Source organism: Sinohyriopsis cumingii, unplaced genomic scaffold (assembly GCF_028554795.1).
Source record: "Sinohyriopsis cumingii isolate HCF-2022 unplaced genomic scaffold, ASM2855479v2 utg000127l, whole genome shotgun sequence".
Taxonomy (NCBI): domain Eukaryota; kingdom Metazoa; phylum Mollusca; class Bivalvia; order Unionida; family Unionidae; genus Sinohyriopsis; species Sinohyriopsis cumingii.
Window position 1 is genome coordinate 2,214,332 of NW_028315871.1, and position 20,876 is coordinate 2,235,207.

At 36.0% G+C, this 20,876-nt stretch overlaps 1 protein-coding gene across 1 annotated transcript in view; it reads right to left on the reverse strand.

Annotated features, from left to right (window-relative positions):
- Nucleotides 1-1,200: 1,200 nt before the first annotated feature.
- The window catches only part of LOC149774841 (hemicentin-1-like), a 75,055-nt gene continuing 55,379 nt past the window's right edge, over nt 1,201-20,876 (reverse strand). Inside the window, exons 8-11 of the mRNA XM_089944657.1 lie at nt 18,803-19,102; nt 15,800-16,094; nt 13,686-13,817; nt 1,201-1,231 (exon numbers count right to left, since the gene is read on the reverse strand). Of these exons, the coding sequence (XP_089800783.1) occupies nt 13,802-13,817; nt 15,800-16,094; nt 18,803-19,102 (611 nt within the window). The 3' untranslated portion in view covers nt 1,201-1,231; nt 13,686-13,801. The remainder of the gene's footprint in view (nt 1,232-13,685; nt 13,818-15,799; nt 16,095-18,802; nt 19,103-20,876) is intronic.

The following is a 20,876-nucleotide window of genomic DNA, read 5'->3' on the forward strand; positions in this document are numbered from 1 at the left end:
GACTCATGGTCCTGAGATGGGCGTTTCTCTTGATGATACGGAGGAGTGGATTTGTGCCGACAAAGATTGCCCCACAGCCGAATACATGTCAGATGAAACTATAATTATCTCTATAGCGAACAAATTTGCAGCAGAAGACGATTCTAACTGGAGTAACACAAGTGTTGAAAGTGATGCAGACGCAGATGTTGCACCCCCCACCCCTCTGCACAGGAAACAATCAAATATTTTGATATTGCCATAAGGTGGCTGGAGACCCAAAATGTTCACTACATAAAGCTCATGCAGTTGAGGAATCTAAGGGATTTTGCGCGGCGGCAGAGAAACCAAGAAGTAACACACACACAAAAAAATAACTGATTTTTTCAAAAAGTGAATTGATATTTATCAAGCGTGGCACAAATGGCAAGTATTAACTTGTTCTAATTTACGTTGTTTTAAATTTGTAGACCAATTAAATACGTCTGTACTGATTATCCCTTGTTTTTTTTTTGTTTTCCATTTGATTTCTATCACATTCAAAAATATTTATCTATCGTTCGATGGACACTGTTTCTCGAAAAGAGTCGATCTTTTGTATATAAAAAAACCGTCTAATTTGGATCAAACAATAAAACTAGAATGTATCCAATTCAACATAAAAATTAGTGACATAGTACACAATGTGTGAAGTGGTACACATGTTAAGCGAACGGAAACCACGTGGAACAATGTTTTCGATGATCGCCTCAATATACTGTAATTTATCCTGAAATTAATGTTGTCCTATGAGGACATAATAAAGTACACCGTTATGAAGACATATTTATTAACATTTAATCTCAGAACGATTATAAATTGAGTATTGAACAGTATAATCTGCCTACCCCCCCCCCATTTCTCCATTATGTCATCATTCACTTTATTGGTTTGGGGCTTAATTTATAGGTCCCTGGATAACTCGCGCCTCACTTATAGTGCAGTCGATGTTTCTGGACCCCGATGTGTGCGAGTTATCGAGGGAGTGGTGTATAGAAAAGAACTTGAAACTGTCTGCATTAAGTGCTTTTGACACAGCCTTGCTATGAAGCGTCATGAAACATAGAGATTTAAGGACACAAGTATGAATGGACAAGCAGGAATTAAATCGTGATCAGCCATTTCACTTCCGGATTTACACATCATAAGATGCATCTAAAATTAATGTAAAAGGAAACTTACTCTGCTTGAAGCTCTTTGGTAAAATCATCACCTGAAATTGATAAAGAAATAAGAATCAAGGTAATATGCATTATAATCTTTACTGGACAAAGTTTATAATTGGCAATCCTTGCAATAGGGTCCATATGTTGTTGTTGTTCTTGTGGGGTTTAATGCCATATTTCAGCACACAATAAGCTAAACATGGTGGCCAGTTGTAATGGTGGAGGAAGAACCGGGGAAAACCCCAGAAAGAACCACCGACCCAAGAGAAGCTACTGGAAGTTTTCTCACATACCCACACTGGCTGAATCCGAGACTCGAACCCACAAAGACAGAGGTGAGATGGCAGTGATCCGTAACGGAGAGTGCTTTAGACCACTCGGACACTCAGGGCCCCTAGGGTACATATGAAGTACATATAAAGTATGCATGGTCAAATAGATGTAACATGCTTTCCTAACTGTATTGAAAAAGATAAAAAATAATAGAACAGCTACTAATTTGGTCAATATCATGGTATCATGAATGTCAGCTGAGTTATCCTCCTTCAGCAGCCAATTAATACTGACAAGTGGTCAGAAAGGTGATAGGTTTCTCCAATTAATCAGGTAGTCACCAACATTTAGCACCCAATCAGATTACTACTACTACACTACAAATTTCTTTTTAATTTTTTTATATAATTGCTGAACTTAAAAATCAAAGCATCTATGATACTGATATAGCCATTACAAGTGGGAACTATGAATGATGGGAGATAAATAAGGATCAAGACAGCTAAATAATTGTTTAAACATCAAAGGTCTTGGTGATGTTGGTCAATTTACATTTACCAACTTTTACTAAAACTGGGTAATGCACTTTTATAGTAAGAATTTAATGAATCTAAAGTAAGATGACCCCATCAATATGCATATATCTTGTTTATAACTAAAATAATTTGATATCTTTGTCATATGTATTTATGAATTTTGAAAAAAATATAATAAACTGCCAGTCGATCAAGTCTGGTCAAGCTCAACTAATCTGACACAAGATCGTACTTTTATTATCCATTATCATTATATTTTGAGTCTACATGTATCTAAAATAATCTCTAAAATAGTAATTGTTGCAAAAGCATAAACTTATTAAGCATAAACTTATTAAGCATTAAACCTTCTGAAGTTCCAATCTGATGAGAAATGAGAGATATGACTTGTGACATAGGTATAATAGTACATGTATTTCACTTGTATTTTCCAGACCATTTGTATAAATATGATTTATGATGGTTATAATCTTCCACGTCATCCATGCAGGATTAAGTATAGGTTTTGTGAAACCATACATTTCAAAAGAATACACCCATTTTAGTTGGATATTCTTGACATAATTTGAGTTAAATTCTTAGCAAATTACTGTTTGGGTTATTTATACCTCTCTCTCATCAGGGGAATTCCCATCATTTTTCAAAACTGCCATTGTAAAGCCTCTGCTGAAGAAACCAACACTAGACCATAACAATTTAAAGAACTACCACCCAGTTTCTAATCTCCCATTCATATAAAATCTTAGAAAAGGTTGTTCTATCCCAGCTTGTATCTCAACAGTCTTTTTAGCAATGTACAATCTGCATATCGCCCATGCCGCAGTACTGAAACTGCTCTTCTAAAAGTAGTTAATGATATTCTCTCTGTGTTGGATAGCAGAATGATTACAGTCCTCACGCTCCTTGATTTGTCTGCAGTATTTGACACAATAGACCATGATATATTACTTCATCTCCAGAATGTATTTGGCATTCATGATACAGCCTTACTGTGGTTCAAGTCCTACTTGGTCAACAGGACACAAATTTTATCTGCAAATGGTATACTCTCCAGCCTAGTTGATCTATGCTGTGGTGTTTCACATGGATCTGTCCTTGGACTCAGTCACTCTCAAGTGTCATAGATATCATCCAGTGTCTCACCAATTGTATGCTGATGACACCCAAATATACAAATCTAGCCAACCAACTGAAGTTGATGCTACCATCCATGGTGTAGAGAGGTGCATTTCTGATGTGAACTCATGGATGACACGTAACAAGCTGGAGACGAATGATGATAAAACTGAGGCCATCTTGATCACAACATAGAGACTTTCTCATTCACATCCTTTACCTCAAACAATAAATATCAGCAACACCAACATTAAATTCACACTATCAGTATGAAACCTAGGTGTTACTCTGGACAGTACTCTCACAATGCAACAACATGTCATGAACATATGCAACATTTTTCAGCTGATGCCACTAAAACACTTGTGTGTTCATTAGTAAGTTCAAGACTGGCTATCCACTTGATCCAGAATCAAACACAAAATTTGTTCTCTCTGCTACATTTCACTGATGGACTCCAGTCCAACATACCTATCCGATCTCACCCATGTGTACACTCCAGCAAGATACTTACATTCCTCTTCTGAAAAGTGTCTACTTATTATTCCCACTATGAAAACAAAATCATATGGACAGCGTTCTTTTGCATACCAGGGCCCAGCAACGTGGAATGAATTGCCCACTGAATTTATACACAAAGACACAGTGATCCCATTCAAGAGTGCTCTAAAAACTCACTTATTTCGACTGCAAGAACAAACTTAAAGACCTAATAATGTTTCCTACCTTAAATATTCTCAGCATGTTTTTTTATGTTTTCTAATTTCATGGTGTTTGTTTTTGTAATCATATCATTATATGTTTTGTATCTTATAGGTGTTGTCTAATGTTGTAAAGCACTTAGAGCTTCTAAAGATTAGGTGCTGTACAAAGTCCTCATTATTATTATCATATATTTTCAACTTCACCATTTTCAAGATGCCACTGATATGGAACTGAATTTGAAATTTCAAAGGATAATGCTGCCACTGCACCTATGGATCACATCCTTTCTCTGTAACAGGTGCCCTTAAATATCAGGTACATGTACATCATTTGTAGTATTTTCATGCAAGAAAGTCACCAAAGTAAACTGAAAGTTTGTTTGATGTAAGTTGTAACAACTCAACTTATCAAATTTGACAGGATGTGTCTAACATTTAGATTTGTAACGCATGACCCTTTCTTGAACAGAGTAGTATAGTTTTGAGATTGTTTAGCATCAAATTGGTTTGAAGTGGGATATGAACAACTGGAAATACAAATATTATTATCCTTATGCTACATGCATTTGAAATTAAAAGATCATCATATATTACTTTGACAGGATTACTATATATTTAAATAGTGTTATTATGTGGTCAATTATAAGCACTATCAACTTCGGGACTCCGAGTGGCCAAGTGGTCTAAAGTGCTCTCCTATACAGATCACTGCCATCTCACCTCTGTCTGTGTGGGTTCGAATCTCAGATTTGGCTAATGTTGGTATGTGAGAAAGCTTGCCAATAGCTTCTCATGGGTCGTTGGTTCTATCTGGGGTTTTCCCAGGTTCTTCCTCCACCATTAATACTGGCCACCATGTATAGCCTATCGTGTGCTGAAAAATGGCGTTAAACCCTACAACAACAACAACACTATCAACTTCACAAAGGCCAATGTAACCTGTAGGATTGACATTTAATACTGAATATATTATTGCAAGTTGTAGATTGATTAAATGAAATTTTACTACTTCTTGAACATGCGTTCTCGGTTTTGGATTGGAAAGTACTTTTACACATACATTTTAAAGTATCACCCTCTTCGCACCATACAAACTGTATATCAAATTTATTTTCATCATGAAAGTTTCATGTCTTATAGCCTTACTTTGATTAACTTAATATGTTCTCCAAATGGAACGTTCATCCTATACAGGTGGTGCATTAGTACGTGGTGACAAAGAGAATGCCTATGTCCTAATATTTCACACTCATGCCACAGAACTGGTTTTGAATTATGGCCAACGGCATGGTAGTAGTAGTAGCCAAGTGGTAGCCTTTACAGATCACTGCAATCTCACCCTTGTCCATGTGGTTTGGCTAATGTGAATAAGTGTAAAACTTGCTAGTAACTTCCTGTGGGTCAGTCGTTCTTATTGAGGGTTTCCCCACGTTCTTCCTGCATAAGTTACAATGTTTAATGTCCAAGCTTCCCCATGGCAAGGGCAACTGTCATTGGCTAAATTTTTGAAAATCCTGGCACACTTATTAATGCTTTGGGACAGTTTAGCAGTTAATATTCTGCTTAAATGAATTTTACCATTATATATATATATATATATATATATATATACCTGTTGTTTAAAAGTAGTTTATTGGAAGACTTTGCCTCTGACATTTAGCTGGTCTGTGTTTTGCGAAAAGTTTATTTATAGGTTTAAATTTTCTTTTAAATGTAAATTTTATTAAAAAAAGTCCATAGCAATTAAATGTATCATTGTTCTCCCACTTGAAACCTATTTTCAAATAGGCAATATCTCACATTGATAATTAAATTTTCACTGCTTTGAAAAATTCTTACAATTAGGGAAGATATAGTAATTTGAATTATATGGCCCTAAAATCAAATTGCTGAAAATCACACTGCACAATTTGTATCTGCTGTTAAGCTCATAGTTCCCAGTGGAAATTGATCAGATTTGATGAATATGTCCAAGATGCATCAAGGTATTTCTTGCCTGCTGAGGCATTTATTTAAGTTCATGGTAAACTTGTGAAAAATGATGATACCACATACACATCAAATGAACAATGTGAATTTGGTCAACAACAATATTATGGCAATGTACAACAATGCCAGATATATCACTGATGATAGAGAAATCACAGCATGTCTTGATAACGTTGATGTTGCTATTACAATTATCAATCTTCCAAGATATTCCAATGGCTATTCACCAGCGTTGAGGCCATGCTCATGAAGATACAGCTATGCTGGGCAGGGCATGTGTCCAGGATGGAGGATCATCACCTGCCAAAGATCACACTGTATGGTAAGCTGTCCACTGGCCAACATGATAGAGGGGCACCTCGAAAGACATAAAGGTTCCTTGAAAAAGACCCTCACCACCTGTGGCATTGACTACCACCAATGGGCATCACAAGCTGCTGACCATGAAAGATGGTGATGTACAGTTCATCGGGCCACTGCCACTTTTGAACAAAACAGATGGGCCAGCTTAGAGAAAAAAAGATGGCGAAGAAAGAACCTGGAACCATCAGCAGCACCCAATACAACCCAGACAATTCCTTGCAGCCTCTGTGGGCAGACATGTCTGTCACATATTGGGCTCCTCAGCCACCAGTGCACCTGCAATAGACGTGGACATCCCCCTTCCTAAATCTTCACAAGCGAAGTCAAGCCAACACATAATCCATCATTGTCACAAATACATTTTCTTCTAACAATGAGGTCACAAGAGGAATTAATATGAAACCTGTCAATGCAATTTTGAAAAAACACATACCACGATGATAATCACCAGATCAGCTACAACAACCAGGGTTGGGCAGTAAAGTAACAGTGAGCTATTGATATAAACTTGGCGAACTTGAGGGTGGTGCAGCAAGAGCAGCCAATCCTGTGTGGAGTGTACCAGCACAAAAATTTTCAGTGTGGTAAGATCTACATAGCCACCAATCTATGGATTAGATTCAACAGCTCCTCAATGTGGATTTGTAGTGAACAATTACAGGTAATTCCTGAAAACCCCCAGTTACTAGGCTGGATACATGCCAACAATAACAGCTAACAGAGTCACATGCTCTGATCAAGACATGTCAAAGAAACATTTTTGCATGTGTGGCCAAGACTACTATTAATTCTGTCCATGGCAACAATATTGCTACAACATTATTGTTTTCAGTAGATGCAGTGATTATTTTGTCATTGTTTCAGCATCATGACAAATTCAACATCCAGATCAAACTGGCACTGTATTTTGTATCATCTCATGCATAACCAGCTAATTTTTTCTTCACTGAGTAAGTTGATAATTCTTGGTGATGCTGTTTTTGTTTGTGATGCTGTTGGAAGCTCCAACATGTTGACAAACCTGTGTAACTGAGATGTTACTCTGGACATAGCCATATAAACTAAATTTAACCATTCTATATGATCATCGACAATCCAGATAATGGTATCTTATTTAGTTAATCCCTGAGATGAATGAATTGTTACTGCATATCCCAGAGTCTAGCACGTGTGTTTTGTCATGAAACGACTTGCATCTCTGGCGCTGACAACCCCTGTTGTACAGCAACAACAAGAAGTATATTCTGTCAGCGTGTATCTGTTGGTCGATAACATAATGGAACTAGTTGATCAGGAAATTTTTCCTTGTGAAGCACAAACAATTTATGCGGAAGTGAATCACAGAATTTTTCCTGGATACAACTATTAGATCATTAGGGTGCCATAAGTTCCAGAAATCTGACATTGGAGTCTCTGAAATTACGGAACACAGTATTTCACATTGACTTTTGTCAGGTTGTAATCTGATTAATGATTTCAGTTGTCACTGTTGTTCATCCTTTATCGATACAAAACATTTTCATAATGGTGAACATGGCTAATCAACCATTCGTGTGGTGATTCACCTGTAAATGGTGGAGGCTGTCCATGATAGCCACATATGATAATTGCAGTAGATTTTGTTGATAACCAACCAAGAAACATTTATAAAACATTTTAGGATATTGTTTAATGTTTAAATCTCATTCCAGATAATTATACTTGGGATATATTTCTCACCCATTCTTTTGTGGGTCAATGCATCAACTTGCTACCTAAAGAAACTGTGACATGTGCACGAGCTGACATCACTTTGTCTCATCTCTCTGGCAAAATGGTGAGTTCAAGTCAACACAATCATGTCAGAGCTTTTAAATAGGTTATTGCACATGTTGTTTTACCAGAACCACCTTGACCATTCAGATAAACCATGCTATGTCTCATGACTGACAGTGATGATGATGGGTCTGATAAATTATCTTAGTGATAATAAACATCAGGTGCTTTAACATCAGCTGACTCTGAATATTTATGTATTTACTCACGTTTTATTTGCTATGAACCCCATTCTTCTTTGATAAATGGCTCAAGAAGGTCCATTTTACAATAACTAATATAAAAATAATTCATGGTGAATCTAACAGTGTCATTGGGAAATATATTGATCATCAATAATAGGTTTCTTGATGAGTAGGCAAGCATACAATGAGTAAATTCAGGAGAATTGCCATCGCAGTAGCTAATGATCATGCCAATCATTATTCCATCTCGTGTTGTAGCATTTCTCCATGACACCAATATAACCTTTGCCACTTGATGACAAAATCTAATTCTGCAAGATCCATACTTAATCTTGTGCAATGATGAACACCGAGTAAATTTACCAATAATTTTTCTGCATATTTCTTTGTCATCTTGCAGTAACCAAACAGTTTGTATGAAAATATCACAGAGGTTACTGCTAATGACATTAAAATCTTAGTGTATAACATATATATCGTAATATCATGGAGTCAACAACTCTGATTTTTTCCACAGCAGTCATTGAGATTGACATTGGTATCTGGTTTATTAAAGTGTCTACCAAACCAAATTGGTATATCTGGGTGAATACTTGCCCAAAACTCAAATGATTGAATCACGGCAAATCCAGTAAGATCAATATTTGGTAGTGGCCTGTTTATTGCAACTCATTTCGTGTGTTTGATGCTTGAATTGCTCGAAATAATGATGACACTCACCAACTCCAAGAAAAGCCACTGGATAAGCTGTTAAGTTGTTAACTGAGATCATATCGGAGTAATTGTATTTTGTGTTCCAAAGACTGCCATGACAAATTCAACACAAGATTGTGATATATCATTGAGAAATTCTTTTGGTGTTTGACACTGTTTATGTTTTTGTTGAGCTACATGAGCCACATCAGATGAAATAGTAAAACAATTAATGAGTAAATCATTATTGTCACAGTCATATTTTTACCACAATCTGTTTCATAGCACTTTGGAGTGATTCCTTCCAATGAAGATTCCATATGGTAAATAAAACTGATCAAATGAGTTGTCGATGAAGCTATTTATGCAAGCGTCTATGATGCTACCTCTGTAAGATAATGACTGATACAGGGTCGTTCTTACTTATGTTGTGAATTTCCTCAAAAATATATCTGTTGAAAAATCTTGTACTTTCTCATGGAAATTTTGTTACTGCTTCTGTCGTCACATGGGAGTTATGATCAATGAATGTTATTGGAGCACCACATGTTGTATATTTGTTCAAGTTAGATACAACTTCATTTGTCATTGTTTTCACAATTATCCTAAACATTAAAAAACATTTCTAATTCAGCTTTTTCATCCATGTGAGCTCCAGTTGCAATGACATGTTTTTCCCAGTTATTTTTTTATTTTCTTGATTCTGTTAATTTCTTTCCATGTTTGGAGTTTACAAAATACTCCATTATATGTTGAGCAATACAATTTAATATTCCTGTTTCCATCGGAGCAAGAGCATCTATGTCTGGTTCATTCATGTATTGAATTGCATAAACAACTGCTGTGGCAGGATAAGCGTTCTTATAGCAGGCATTGTCTATCCCGATAAATGTTCCTGGCATTGTATTTTTGTCCAGTATGACTAGTGATGCTGATCTTGATTATTTTACTGGATTCAATTTATCAAGTATGATCCACTGTCATCCAACTGGTGATTTTGCTCAGCTATAAATTTTATCCTGAAACAAATAATTCTTGTTGTCTTGTATACTTTTTTTATTTTATGAGCTGGATTGTTTCATTTTTGAATATATAAGTGTTCAATCACTATCTATTTTAAAGGTTGACTAAACATGAATAGAACCATCATTGCAAAACTCGTTGTTTGCTTGTTTGATAAAATCATGCAACTGTAACTCAAACTGTATTTGTTTTCTATCATCATTCAGTTGGTCAAAATCAAATCTTGATGTTGATGTCTCAATCGCTGATAACCTTATAAACTCATCGTGTATTGCTTAAAGTTATATGATGTATTTTTTGATGAGATTTAAATCTGTTTTCAATTTTGGTAATGTGACTTTGTTCCCAGAGAGATCTTGATAATGTTGCTGTAGTAATCTAGCATCTTCCCACCAGCCCATGCTATATAATTGCTTTTCTTTAATATATATAATAATATTTCTCAAATTAGACTTTAATAAATAATATAATGATTAACAAAAGATATAATAGTTGTAAATGGATAATGGATAATATTGGGATTTGCTATATTTTAGGGAAAAAATTGTTGCAATGACTACTGCATGATTCATATACAGAGTGTTCAACATGTTAGTACCAGACTGGACAAAAGCCTTGTCTACATTGTGCGGTAGGGGTGAAAGGAAATACACAATTATGTGTCACTTGTTGTGGACAATGCTGTAGAGCAGGGGTAGGCAAACTTTTTGTAAGGGCCACATTATGAATATTTTAGGGTTCGCAGGCCAGGGGTCAAACTCACGGGAGAGACCACCACAGTAGTGCCACATACGGTCTTTCTTGCACCTCCTCAGTCGCAACAGTGTCACAAAACTTAGCAGTCTGCTGCTCCATTATAGCGCATACTTTTAAAGAATTTGAAAATGTAAAATCCATTCCTAGCTCGTAGGCCGTACAAAAATCAGTGGTGGGCCAGGTTTGGCCTGAGGGCCGTAGTTTGGCGACCCCTGTTGTAGAGCATTGAAAATATATATCGAGATAACAAAATGTTGATTATTAGATGAAAATAAAAGACACTCAAGGTTATATTGCATGGTATGTCAAAAGGAAAATAATATTTTAGACTAAAATATTGTACAATGGAACAAGCAAAGAATGAAGTCAATAACACTAATGTATTTGTGAAGCACCCGCAATTTACTTATTATGAAGGGAGCAGAGTGAGTGTTATATGACACTGTTGACTTAAAAAACCAATCGGTAGAGTCAACTATACAGGTTATTTACAGGTTATGTACAAACTGGTATTGTAATTCCTGACGGGAAGAAAATAAAATCTATAATTCCCACAGCTTATAGAGTTTTTCCATGGTATGGTATTATCAGAGTTAAGATGATGAATCACTGATAGTCCAGTGATTGATCATCTTAACTCTGATAAAATAGATTATAGAATTGAAAACCTTCAAGCTATCACATCGAGAGAGAATAGCAAATGAGGAAAACCTGGTACATATAAAAAACTCCTCATTCAGTTAAATCAATTAATCTTCATACAGGAGAAATAAAGTCATTTTCTTCAGTGTTAGTTGCAGGAAAATATTTTTATATTAATCCTGTAGCTTTACACTACATAGAAAATGGTATAACAAATTCAGCTATATCAAAGAGGCTCAATCAAAGAATAAAATTTCAGTATATTGATCAGTAAACAACTACATATTCAATATCTTTTGTGAATCATCACTATATTTTTTGGCCAGAATTTGATATACCAGGCCAAAAAATAAACCTTGTCAAATTCAAAACAAAATCAACAAAGCCTGAAAATTGACCAGTAACAGCTATGAACAGTTTTTCTTACAATGGTTAGTTACTGAAAAAAAGCCTTGTATTTTTTGTGTGTCATTTTCACTTTTTCTTCTTACCATTTTGTCAGTTATTCCTCCTATGTTGTTCATATCACAACTAAAAAAAATCAAATAAAATAGCACATAAAAAACATCACAATGTCTCACATATGCTTTATATTACCATGAGTTAGTCATTACAACGATTCCATGTACTTTTGGGGAGCATTATTTTTTTCACCTGGTCTGGCCATCATATTCCTCTGTTCCTGTGCTGCTATATATGGTACCCCAAATTTCAGAACCATGATAATATATTATAGGTGTTAAAATATTATTCAATATTCATCACAGCTTCACAACTTAAGTGACCAAAGTTCCTTTGGTAATAATAAATAAATAAATGATTTTATATTCTGCTTGACTTTCTCCAAGAATAAAATGTGTCAATGTATAACCATTTAAAAAACACTTTTCATGATTTCTTTGAGAATATCCATTAGAGATTATACTTTTGTGTAACTCAAGTGATACTACATAAGCATTCTGTTATGTGTATATATTATTGCAAAGCTCCTGCTGTGTCAGTGCAATTTATCAGATAATGTTCTGATATAATATACCTGTAGCTGTTTATTATTAGCAACATAATAATAAAATCATTACAAACAAAGAAAATAACAGTAGATACAAACTCACAAAAAACACTGAACTTGAAAGACCATTTTGTTTAATTCCAATATGCAATCAACATGTTTAGTTAAACCTTCACTTGACTTTATATATGACTGCAAGTTAGAGTACATTGGTTTTGTTGTTGTTGTTGTAGGGTTTAATGCCATTTTTCAGCACACAATAGGCTTATACATGGCGGCCAGTATTAATGGTGGAGGAAGAACCCGGAAGACCCCCGGAAAGAACCACCGACCAATGAGAAGCTACTGGCAAGCTTTCTCACATACCAACATTAGCCGAATCCAAGACTCGAACCCACACAGAGAGAGGTGAGATGGCAGTGATCCGTAACAGACAGCGCTTTTGACCACTCAGCCACTCGGGGCCCCTACATTGGTTTTAAAATGGTTTTAAAAAAATCCACTGATTTATTTTGAAATGAGACACTTCCAAAATTTTATATATCTTTAACTCATCCAATGCATTAAACAAATCTACATGAAAACAACCTTTCCCTCCTTTTCACCTGTACTGTTTTCTGTAGTTTAACATTTCTCAGAACTAAGTATTGTTGAGATACGAGGAATAACATTTAGTGTCAACTGTATGCAACACATTCCCAGATGCATCAGGCCACAACTAGTTTCTTTATTTATTTATAGCCTTTCATTATTTTAACTGTGTTACTATAACTAATTGACCTGTGTACCTTTTTGCACATACCAAATCACCATAGTACATGTAACCCTAAACATTTTGAGTGACTTCTGTAATCAACAGGGTCATATTTAATGTGAATAATTATGTTGTTCCCAGCAAATGTGGCAGAATATCTTTGTTTTATGTAAATATTATTCTAGGTGTTTTAAATTTAGGTCTAAATTGTCATACATAGTATGTGTAGGAGTCCATATCCTGCATAAAGCAAGAAAATGCTTAAATCATCAGATGATAATGGACAATTTACATGCCCATCACATATAAGAAATTTGGTTGCCACGAATAGCCTATCTTGTGCTGCAAAAATGGCATTCAACTCCATAACAATAATAAGATTTTCAAGATGGCCACTGTGCTGGCCATACTGAATGTGCAAGCAGCATCATTTTCATTCGGACCAACTCAACATCTTAAGAAATCTTCAGTAAAAAAACCTATGTCAATATGATTTTTTGTTCAGGAGGTATAGCCATATTTTCAGGATGGCTGAACAATCACATGCTTGGCATGGGCAAAACACTAACATTAAATGAGTAATCTAAACTAATCATATAAAAAATGACAACTAGTAGACAATACATCAATTTTTGGGGGTTACCTTTGTCTTTATTCCTCAGCCCACCAAGTCTCAAAAAAATGATGACTAGGATTACAACAACCACTGTGACCACTGCTCCTGAAATGCCTCCAGCTACAGCACCAACTGGAAAAGCCTCAGCTTGATCCCTGTCTGCAAAAGATACCATTCACAGTGGTTGAGTCTTCTTAAAGAGATATTCATTGACAGTATTAATGAGACTGAATTTTTGTTCCAAGTCAGGTTCTTATGCAGTTTGAAATCAATTAAACAAACAAATGTTATTCTTATGAATGCTTAGGGTCATCAGTGGTCAACCAAGCCCATTTTATGAAAATCATGAGAAAGCATGTTGTGATTTCTATGCAAGCAGCCTCTTCATTCTCTTTCCACTCCTACTGTGAAGCGGGGCTTTTGAAAAATTGCATGAGCTGTACTGTCACAAGAAATCCGCTCAAGGAAGTAGTGACAAGATTGTCAAAACTACTTCCATTGCAGCTATACTGGACATCAAATCTTCATTTAGGAATAACAAGATATAATTATATTAAGACATTCAGTAAAGACTCCAGGTGAATATGACTTTGCATTTAGGAAGAGCAGAGATAAAAAGATTTTTCAGATGTCTGCTATGGTGGTCATTTTGGATGTAACATCAGAGCCATTTTCATTTTGGATCAACTAGACATGACAGAATGCCTTTTAATGAAAACCCCATGTTAATATGATAATACATTCTGAAGAGTAGCAATAATGCAATTTCAAGATGACAGCTGCATATGCCATATACTGGATATCCCAGCAGCACCATCTTCATTAAGGACCAAGTAGACATGGATAATGTTTAGGTGAAAACCCCATCTCAATATGACTTTCCATTCTGGGTTAGCTATAGCAGGATTTTCAAGATAGTCACTGTGGCATAATAAAAAGAAATTAGTTATTTCATATTGTAATGCATGTGATCTCACATTTTCCAACATTAAATATTATTCAACATCATTTGAAATAGACAATCCTGTAAAATGAATCTGTTGTCCCTACAAATTCTATGTTCAAGTTTATGCAAAGTAACCTGATGTAGTTACTTTGATGGCCTGCATCTTTTCACTGTGTCCAATCTTATTTTCAGCATACATTCTTATCTGGTATGTCATTTTCTGTTGGAGGCAAGGCAAGATGAAGGATTGCTTTGGTGACCCAACATCCTGAATTTCATTTGATTTAAGCCAGTCTCCAGACAAACAAAGAATTGTAAAAGGATGCCTAACGTGTATTCAACAAGTTGTAAATAGAATACCCCACTTTCATAATCTGTAGAGTTTAAAGCCAAGGATGTGATATTTTATATGGTTTTGTACATAATAAAGGGATCAAAGATGGTCCATGATGGCTTTTAAGTCTTTGATTAAAAGGTGATCGATCTTTGATGGAGGTAAGATAAAAAGAGAGAAAAACGAAAAAAGGATTTGGCAGAAACAAATTAGTATTTCGATTTTTAAGAGGAATATTTAAGAGAAAACTTCTATCTTTGTTAATTTGGTCAATTAAATATGCCTAATTATTTGAGTTAACATGTGTACAGGTGAGTAGAAAAGGTCCAGCATTTTCACTGAATGTTTCATGTGAAATGGATTTAAAGATAATATATGGTAAAAAAGTGATATAAGATATGCAGACACCATTGCAATGAATCTTCTGCAACAAACACACCCACTTTGAAGGCCTTTGCCATGACTGGGCTAAACGTGGATAAAGTGAACCTTGCAGAGACTTTGCAAATTTTTGTGGCAGAATACATGCTCAATGAACTTCATTTGATTATACTGGTTTATATCATGTTCCAGATTCAGAGATTGCACATAAATTTTCATCCCAGCTTACAAAGACAACACATATTGTCACTTTAGCATATCAACTGACATAAAAGTTGAAATTTGTAGGAGTCATCACTTAGAATATATAGGAGGAATTGTTTTCAATTGACTTATATACATAAAATTTATATCAAGAAAAAATCTACTGGCAGATGAAAATTTTGAAGTCTGATGTTCAGACACTAAGTATTGTTTAACTTAGTACGATCATCTTTTTGTCAGTACAAATTTTATGTTTAAATATGAGTGCTATATTACCTGATGTTGTGGCAGTTATGAACTGTGTCTTTTGAGTGGGCCCAATTATATTTTGAGCATACATGCGTAATAGGTAGGATGTTTTTTGGCTGTAGACCAGATAAGATGAAAGATTGCTTTGGTGACCCAACATCCAGAATTTCATCTGATTTAAGCCAGTCTCCATCAGGTTGTGTTGCATACTCAATTATAAAATGCTGAGGATGGCCACCATCTGATCCTGGTGCCCATTCCAATGTAAGAGAGTCTAGGCCACTCTCAGTCACATTTAAGTCTTTAGGAACTTCTGGTATGCCTGTAACAAAAGAAAAATAAGACCAAGTGGATCCAAGCGGCTCACCTTGCTGACATCTACCTGAAAGCAAAATACATGGGTAGTTGCAACTAAACCTGGGTTGGTGTGATGCTTCCTGCATTTAAGAATATTTACATTATTTTGGTTTCATAATGACTACACTGGACAGATTTGTTTGGATTTTATAAATTTAATTTTCAGCACATAACAGGTGGTAAATGTTGACCAGTATTTGGAGGAAAAACTTGGGATAAACCAGAGAACCACACTGGTCAAGTCAAGACTAGAACCCACATGCACAGACTCGTGGGATGCAAATGATAAAATATGTAAAGGCTCACTCCTAAGTCCAACTGCTCACCTTAGGTCCTCATACTGGGCAGATGATCAGCTTCATTTTGTGCAAATATTAAAGAAAGATACCAGGATGAATTCTGGGAAATCTGGTAATCCTCAGTTCACCATTATGTTTTAGAAGCCATTCCAAGTTTTTTTTTAAATTTATATCAATGATAATCATATTAAAAATATATCAGAATGATTTTGTGCAAATTTGACATATGCTTTAAGTAAAGATTCTGCCAAATATGGGAGCCCCGAGTGGTCTTAAGCACTCACCGTTATGAATCACTGTCATCTCACCTCTGTATGTGTGGGTTCGATTCTCAGATTCGGCCAATGTGGTTATGTGAGAAAGCTTGCCAGTAGCTTCTCATGGGTCCGTGGTTCTTTCTTGAGTTTCCCTGGTTCTTCCTCAATCATTTATAATGGCTGCCATGTATATTAAAACCTACAACAACAACAACTGTCAAATATATTTAAACTTTGTTCAGCAATTCTTGTGTAGTCATTACCAGTTTTCTATTTTTGTTGTCCATAATGTAATTAAAATTAAATGGTGGATCAGTTGCATTTTTGCAAATATAAATCAAGGATTTTGTCAAATTTGGTCAAATTGTCTTCATCACTATCAAACATGTTATTTAAAGGTTTGACTATTTTTAGCAACAGCTGACATATTGGATGGCCTGGAATCAATTGCTTAAATTTTAAATGTGTTTATGCAAAGAAAGGCTCTGTCCCATTTTGTATAGTGGAAAGAAATATTTGCTACACTTAAATAGAATGCCTATTTTTAGTTTTATGAAACAAAATTGTTTGGTTGGTTCATGATTACAAGATTTCTTTATTTTCCCCCACATTTACCAAATGTATAGCACTCTTGCCTGAGGAACTCATTGCAATCGAATCCAGAAAAAAACACCTTACGCCAGACAAAAACATTTATATTGGCGCGGCCGTTCTCTACCTTTCCAAAATGCTTGTGCTCAAGTTTCATTATGACTTCATCAACCGACAATAAGGAGACAAAGTAACACTGATCATGAACAATGCCAATTCACTCATCTATGAAATTCACACCGACACTGTCTACATGGATCTGTTCATCAATGAAATTCATACCGACAATGTCTACATGGATCTTTCTCAACATCGAGACCACTTTGATCTTAGTGATTATCCTGAAACAAGTCCATTCCACTGCAAAGATAATAAAAAGGAACTTGCAAGGTTCAAAGGTGAAACTTGTGGGATACCCATCACAGAATTCATAAGACTTTGGTGCAGAATGTATTGCCACACACTTAATGGTGATACCATCAGGACAAAAGCCAAAGGTCTAAAACAAAACCTACCAATGGTCACATTGCCACTATCAATCACTACAGACAGTCACTATAAGGACATCTATGCTACTATTCCATAAGAACTTTTTGATCACATTGATATAACATATCCACCATGCTCATCAACAAAAAAAGGACTGTCACTTTGATGATAAGTGTTACTCCACCAATGGTATTCACACACTCGCACACAGACATTATTACACTAAAAAGTAAACCACAAAGAAACACTCTTTGTTATGCAGTGAGCCAGACACCCCAGTAGTACATAGATTCAGGGGGGCTCTCTAGACCAGTGATAAAGTGATCCAGAGCCCCCATTTTCATATACTACTGCACGTTTGATAAAAATCGAGTCAGACCTTTACGTTTTATGTGTGAGTGTGTGTGTGTGTGATTTGGATTTTTAATGTAGCTTTAACAATTTTCAGTCATATCGCTATGATGTCTGCAGTGTGGCAGTTTATAGTGATGTCTAGCACTGGGGCATCATGCTGCAGACATGTAGCATGATGTCCCACCTAGTCACATTATCCCGACCCCAGGCTGCCCAGTCCTAACACTAGCCTCTAAATGCTGAGCTCCAAGTGAGGCAGCTGTTAGTATCATTTTTAGAAGTCTTTGTTATAACTCGGCCAAGGATCAAACCCACGACCTCTCGCATCCAAGGCGGACGCTCTAACCACTAAGCCACTTAAGCGGTCAATCAAGAAAAATAATGCCAAGTCAATATATATGACACTGAAATCAATGTCAAAGTGCTAATTGTCAACCTGTTTGTTCAAAACTGTTTAGACTGGGTACAGTACAAGACCAACATAAATGCCCTCTTTTTCTGTCCTGTATACAAAAGTATTTCAAACTATTTATAGTATGCATTGTTCAGCAAGATGAAGACCAATGAAAAACATTACCATTATACTCAAAATTACATTATTTTATTTTATTCACAAAACTGCATTGATCAGTTCTGCTCAAATCTAATGAGAAAAATCATAGGTTTATCAGAGTTATACCCACTTTCTGGCATGATGCGGTATGTATTGTTGTAGATTCCAAAGCCATTACTCATGTTGACCATATAGTACCCAAATTCCCTCTCACTGGCAAGGTGAACCATGATGCTGGAGTACAATCCACTGGATGATGGAGACTGATATGGAAACATCTGCCACATGTCTGCTTCATCCTGTCTGTGATACCATGTGATGTCTGTTGGCTCTGGATAAGCTATCACATATACTTCCAGGGTCACATTGTCACCCAGGACCCCATAATGTTCTGTTGAAATATTTCTTCTGTGATCTAACCTTGGGTAACCTTGAAATTAAAGGATCAAAAGGTAAATGACTCAGTTTATTTTTCAAACTATGAAGACAGACTTTTAAGCATTTTTATTTTAGATAACCATTTCAATATTAAGAGGGGCCCCGAGTGGCCGAGTGGTCTAAAGTGCTCTCCGTTACGTATCACTGCCATCTCACCTCTATCTGCGTGGGTTCGAGTCTTGGATTCGGCCAATGTTGGTATGTGAGAAAGCTTGCCAGTAGCTTCTCGTGGGTCGGTGGTTCTTGCCGGGGTTTTCCCGGGTTCTTCCTCCACCATTAATACTGGCCGCCATGTATAGCCTATCGTGTGCTGAAAAATGGCATTAAACCCCACAACAACAACAACAACAAAAAAATCAATATTAAGTGGGCACCATTTGTAATATTATGAAAGGCCTTAATGCCAGTTTTGGTTAAATTACTCTGAGTGGCTTATATACTGAATTTGTTTAATTTTCTGTCTTTTTTAGCTATGGCAACTACTTTGTACGAAAGATGAACAACATTGATCCAAATTGAACAACTTTAATGGCAGGATGAATTCCAAAACATTGGGTCAAATTATGTGGGTCAGTTTTAAAATTATAGGTTAAAACACTTTTGTAACATGGCAATCATTTTGGAATGTGAAGTGGTACCATTTGTACAAAGGCCATTTTCTGCCCCCTCTCCAGATATCGTTATATGATGTACACTGTATATATGAGGTGGTTAACATTTATTTCTCACATCAGTTTTGTGTTCATGTGTCCGTTGTCATCGTTACAGTGTGTCAAAACACTATCATCAACTATCGTCGGCCTCGGATGTGGGAGGTCATGGGTTTGATCCCTGGCAGAGTCATGCCGAAGACTTATAAAATGGTGCTACACAGCTGCCTTGCTTGGCACTCAGCATTAAGATTTTAGTGTTAGGACTGGTCAGCCTGGTGTCAGGATAATGTGATTGGGTGGGACATCATGCTACATGTCTGCGGCATGATGCCCCAGTGCTAGACATCACTATAAACTGCCACATTACAGACATAGTAGCGATATGACTGAAAAATTGTTAAAGCTACATTAACAATCCAAATCCCATCTCACACTATATGTGTGTGTGATTTGGATTTTTAATGCAGATTTAACAATATTTCAGTCTTATCGCTATGATGTCTGTGTGGTAATTTATAGTGGTGTCTAGCACTGGGGCATCTTGTCGCATGATGTCCAACCCAGTCACATTATCCTGACACCAGGCTGACCAGTCTTAAGACTAAATCTTAATGCTGAGTGCCAAGCAAGGCAACTGTTAGTACCATTTTTGTAAGTCTCTGGTATGACTCAGCCAGGGTTCAAACCCACGACCTCCCACATCTGAGGGCAGTCTATCCATTTAGGCCACCAGATTGGTAATACTACTATGAATAAGGGATTTGCCAATAGTAATGATATTTAATATTAAATACAAATGTAATGTCCTGTAAGTCAGAAAACACTGAATTTTCTTTTATGTTCTGGAGACAGTGTCAGGCATAGCTGTAATAATCTTACTACATCATATAATTTAAATGACAAAATGAACGTTAGACTGTTACCATGGAAATAGAGTAATGTTACTACATTTGAGTCTGGGGGATAGCAGGAGAGCTATCTAGTATTGTTACTATATCAGTTGTAGCATTGTTACTACTGTAACATCAGGTTTTGGAGATCAAAAAATCAGTGCCTGGACATATGGTAATGTTACTATATGGGTTTGAGAGAATAGTTATCTAGTATTATTAC